The sequence below is a fragment of the Sinocyclocheilus grahami genome, unplaced genomic scaffold, assembly GCF_001515645.1.
Source record: "Sinocyclocheilus grahami isolate Dianchi unplaced genomic scaffold, SAMN03320097.WGS_v1.1 scaffold1526.1, whole genome shotgun sequence".
NCBI classification, from domain to species: domain Eukaryota; kingdom Metazoa; phylum Chordata; class Actinopteri; order Cypriniformes; family Cyprinidae; genus Sinocyclocheilus; species Sinocyclocheilus grahami.
In genome coordinates, this window is record NW_015506705.1 from 113045 (window position 1) to 118191 (window position 5147).

The 5147-nt window shown below is 46.3% G+C and overlaps 1 protein-coding gene across 1 annotated transcript in view; it reads right to left on the reverse strand.

Moving 5' to 3' along the window:
* Nucleotides 1-4158, reverse strand: part of LOC107570969 (importin subunit beta-1-like) — a 46526-nt gene extending 42368 nt beyond the window's left edge. Inside the window, exons 1-3 of the mRNA XM_016257253.1 lie at nt 3969-4158; nt 3515-3573; nt 2287-2469 (exon numbers count right to left, since the gene is read on the reverse strand). Of these exons, the coding sequence (XP_016112739.1) occupies nt 2287-2469; nt 3515-3573; nt 3969-4008 (282 nt within the window). The 5' untranslated portion in view covers nt 4009-4158. The remainder of the gene's footprint in view (nt 1-2286; nt 2470-3514; nt 3574-3968) is intronic.
* Between the last annotated feature and the right edge of the window lie 989 nt (nt 4159-5147).

Sequence of the window (5147 nt, forward strand, 5' to 3'; positions counted from 1 at the left end):
ATAATGCATTTTTTTAAAAACGAAGCATTAACACATGTTAGACCGCACCCTATAAACACAATGAAGCCTAGAAAAAAAACAGTCAACCACCCCTTCAAACAAAAAAATCCCTTTTATTCTAGCTTAAAGTAGGGCTGCACGATAAATCGAAATGGAATCGTGATCGTGATTCGACAGAAGCTGCGATTGTCATGCGTATCTTTCAGTGAAGCACGGTTCTGTGATCAGCAGTAAATCTCCATCCGAAGGCCAGAGAAACTCCAAATACGCCTCGCAGAAGAAACCCAGAAAATGCCTATCGCTGCAGCTGAATAAACAGAAGATTCAACTGCTTTCATTGATTCAACGTGACTAATAAACACACGACTACGGCAATATACGGTTTATCAGAGTTCTTATTATTATAATTTTCATTAAAATAAAGTATATTTATAATGCAATGCCTTTATCACTGCTTAAATACTTTTTTTATTACTGTTGTGTGCCTTATTCTGTGTAAGAAGCCACATCATCTCACAGAAGGATTTATTTCAAACACTCGACTGACGCTATAAATGAGTTTGGAGTAAAAATATGTTATTAAATGTGGTATTTTCACATGCTTTCAGATGGAGCAGCATTTACTTCACAGAGCCGTAGTTCACCGAGAAGCTAACGATTTCATAATCACAATTTTTTTGTGTAGCCTCTCAGTGAACTACGGCTCTGTAGTAAATGCTGCTCCATCTGAAAGCATGTGATGGAGATTTAGTACTGATCACAGAACCGGCTTTACTGACGAGGTACGCATGACAATCACATTCGATTAATCGTGCAGCCCTAGCTTAAAGCATTCTTTTTTTAATCAACACTTGGATATAGGTAGGTTTCATAAAGATGCATAATTGAGCAAAAAGGTGAGAAAATCAAATTTTTAGCAAAAACTACATCTGGATAATATTCAGTAAAATTATCAAAGCATAATCCATCAACACCTCCAAAGCTTGCACAGACATATACCACGTCCTGGATCAACATGTAACTCCGTAACATTATGCAGTTTTCATTTATATGCGGTCTATTGCTGATGATTGCATTATTTTCATATGCATCTGTTTACATGAGAGATGGCTCGTTTCTCCTCCTGGTCACGTGTGTTTTTGTTCGGGAGGTTTTGTACTCGTTCAGATGTGTAACAGCGCCCCGAGTGTATAACAGTGAAAACTCGTCTTTGGCGGGGAAGCGTTTTCTTCTAAAAGACGAGATAACTCGTCAATGGCGGGGAAAGAGTTAAAAACAGTATTCTTCCACCAAACAATGTAGCTCCTCAGAAACAGTCGTGGTTGCTACAAAGTGGTTGCCGAGCAACACACAAACATAAACAAAGGTGTGTTACTTTGTAGCGTCATTTACAACAGCTTGGAACGCGGCTCAGCCAATCAGAATCAAGGACCGAAACTCTCCGCTTTATAAATCACAGTAACCTGTAAAGTATGATTTAATTAATTCTCAATACATAACTGGAGAAAATGCAGCGCATGTCAATAAACTAGTGCTGTCAAACGATTAATCGAGATTAATTGCATCCAAAATAAAGTTTTTGTTTACATAATGTGTGTGTGCTGTGTATATTTATGATGTATATACACATACATACAATATATATTTTTAAATTATATACATGTACATACATTTATAATCATATAATTTATTTAATATAAACATTTTTCTTAAGTATATACACATGCATGTATGTGTATTTATATTTACATAAACATACACCGTATTATGTAAACAAAAACGTTTATTTTGGATGCGATTAATTGTTTGACAGCACTAAAATAAATTCTTGTTTTCATTTACAAAAGTGGCTTAAGAAGTCTGATTAAAACAAAACAGCTCATTTTGCTTACTATAAGCAGTTACATTACACTGGAATATTTACCAATTTTAATGCGGCTAATATTCAACGATTAAATGTGTTTATTAACTGGATCTAACTGAAAGTACACTGGCAGAAACCCTGAGTATTTCACTCTGATGCTGGTCTGAGGCCAGGTCTCTCTGTATGAATGACCCACAGAGGAACCTCAGCACAGCACACACGGCCCCGGCGCCGGAGACTCGCGGCGCACACACGGCCCCGGCGCCGGAGACTCGCGGCACACACACACGGCCCCGGCGCCGGACACTCGCGGCACACACACACGGCCCCGGCGCCGGAGACTCGCGGCGCACACACGGCCCCGGCGCAGGAGACTCGCGGCGCGCACACACACACACACACACACACACGGGTGTGCTTACGTAGTTTTTGATCTCTCTGCGGGCGCTGCCGTCGATGGCCAGCCATCTCTGCTGGTGCTGCGTCTTCACATCCGGGTCCTTGGAGGTCAGCGAGTTCTTGACCTGCAGCCCGGCGGCCACTCGCGCCACCTGCGTGTTCCCGGGGTTGGCCAACACCTTGGACAGCTCCACCAGGAACGTCGGCTGAAACCAAGACAGACAGCGGATTTAGTCGAGCCACAGAGCTGCTGCGAGCACCTCCGCCAAACTAGAAACAGGTGCAGCATGCAAACGGAGTGAAAGCGCCTGGCTAGCATTCCAATGTGTCCCAGCACAGCCGCCAGAGCCTCACCCAGCGCGGTGAAGGACAGGCGACGCAGACACAGGCGTACAACAGCGCCCTCAAGCTGTATTACTGGCACTACACTCCTGCAGCGCTGAGCAGTGTAGCCAATCACAGACATACCTGCTGGTCATCTTGAAGGCAACAGCCAATCAGAGGCATCTACACTAGAATCCACTCACCGCTGACTGATCAGTGTTTGTTCATTAGAAGAGTGCAGCTGGAGATTTATAGTGTGGCTAGAGAACTTCACTGATTATAACGCCACTTCTCTTATTTACATCACGGCTACACTGATCGTGCACCTGAACAGAAGCTCCAGTGAGCGGAGCGGTGAGAGGAGAGGATTCTAGCCAACGCCTGGGACTCTAGAACAGGCATCTGTGATTAGCTCCACCGCTCAGCGCTGCAGAAACACAGAAACCGATCTCCAAGTCTGCCCCTTCTACAGCTCTGAGTGAGGGCAGATCCGGGCCTGTGCAGGAGTGCAGAGGTCAAAGGTCAGGCACAGCAGGTTTGCTCACCAGGTTCTCGATGGCCGCCTGCTCCAGGAACTTCTGCGCCGCCTCCAGCTCATTCCGATCTGAAAAGCAATCACAGCCGAGAATGAAGCAACATGTAGAGAACTTCACTGATTATAACGCCACTTCTCTTATTTACATCACGGCTACACTGATTCGTGCACGCCTGAACAGAAGCTCCAGTGAGCGGAGCGGTGAGAGGAGAGGATTCTAGCCAACGCCTGGGACTCTAGAACAGGCATCTGTGATTAGCTCCACCGCTCAGCGCTGCAGAAACACAGAAACCGATCTCCAAGTCTGCCCCTTCTACAGCTCTGAGTGAGGGCAGATCCGGGCCTGTGCAGGAGTGCAGAGGTCAAAGGTCAGGCACAGCAGGTTTGCTCACCAGGTTCTCGATGGCCGCCTGCTCCAGGAACTTCTGCGCCGCCTCCAGCTCATTCCGATCTGAAAAGCAATCACAGCCGAGAATGAAGCAACATTTCTGAGGCCCGCCAGACGCGCCGCAGCCCCATAAGCGAGCGCAACCCTCGACTCTGAAACTTTCTGAAGCGGACCGCAGGGCATGACTGCGCGCTAGCCATGCTAACGCCTAGCCACTTCCTGCCTAGCATGCTAACCCGCTGATCACTCCGGACGCCTGGCGAAGAGCTCGATGTGTTCAGGAGCAGGCGCATAATCACGGCATCTGCGCAGGCCGGCAAACGCGACGCCGCTCTGACGCCCGATGCGCGCGTCGACGGTCTGAAGCGTTAAACGCTGTCTGTGTTCCTGCAGCGTCGCGGGGCCTGCGCGGCACTAGCGCGATCTGGACCCCGCGCGCGAGCAAGCGCGGGACTGACCTGGAGACACGGTTTTCTCGAGGATAGTGATCAGCTCCATCCTGACGGGAGAGTCGAGGCAGAGCCTAATACCGAAGACGAGCCGTTCCCGCGGTGCTGCTTCTCGTCAGCCGCTGTCGCGAGGGAAAGGCCGCGCCGAACTCCCGCCCGCGGAACCACATCACGCGCTGACGTCAGAGGCGCCGCCCATCCGGCGTCACGACGCACGCTGCGTAGCGGCTGACGCGCTTCTGAGCGTCGCACAGGAGGAGATCTGCTGGCTGCAGTCAGTGTGTGGGGGGTACAGAGATTATGTTACTAGTAGTGTAACTAATTACACATTTGCCTGCACTTTGTATTAAAGGGGTCATATGATGTTGCTAAAAAGAACATTATTTTATGTATTTGGTGTAATGAAATGTGTTTATGCGGTTTAAGGTTAAAAAACACATTATTTTCCACATACTGTACATTATTGTTTCTCCTCTATGCCCCGCCTTTCTGAAACACTCTTTACAAAGCTCATCGATCTGAAAAGCGTTATAAATCTGAATATTTGGGTTGAAGTGTTCTGGAACAGTGTTGTAAATATACACATTTGCCTGCACTTTGTATTAAAGGGGTCACATGATGCTGCTAAAAAGAACATTATTTTATGTATTTGGTGTAATGAAATGTGTTTATGCGGTTTAAGGTTAAAAAACACATTATTTTCCACATACTGTACATTATTGTTTCTCCTCTATGCCCCGCCTTTCTGAAACACTCTTTACAAAGCTCATCGATCTGAAAAGCGTTATAAATCTGAATATTTGGGTTGAAGTGTTCTGGAACAGTGTTGTAAATACAACTTAACCACTGATTTCTAGTCGTGTCCTCTTTTGGAAGACCAAACAAAGTATTTTCACCTTCGCAACGAAACACACAGCGTCTTCACGACATGGCGGCAGCAACAATACTACAGCGAGAATAAAAGTTACGCCTTCTTTCTTTGCGTGAACATTTGGGCAGCGTTATGCAAATCTTCCCACATCGTGACGTAGATATGTGGGGGCGTGTTAGAACGAGCCGTTTTAGGTAGGTGTGACTGACTCTTAACTTTTATAAAGAATATCTCTTTGGATTTGAGACTTTAGTCTTTGCAACTTTACAGATCTTCTTTATGCACCAAGAGCTTGTAACACTCCAAAGAGAAAGGAA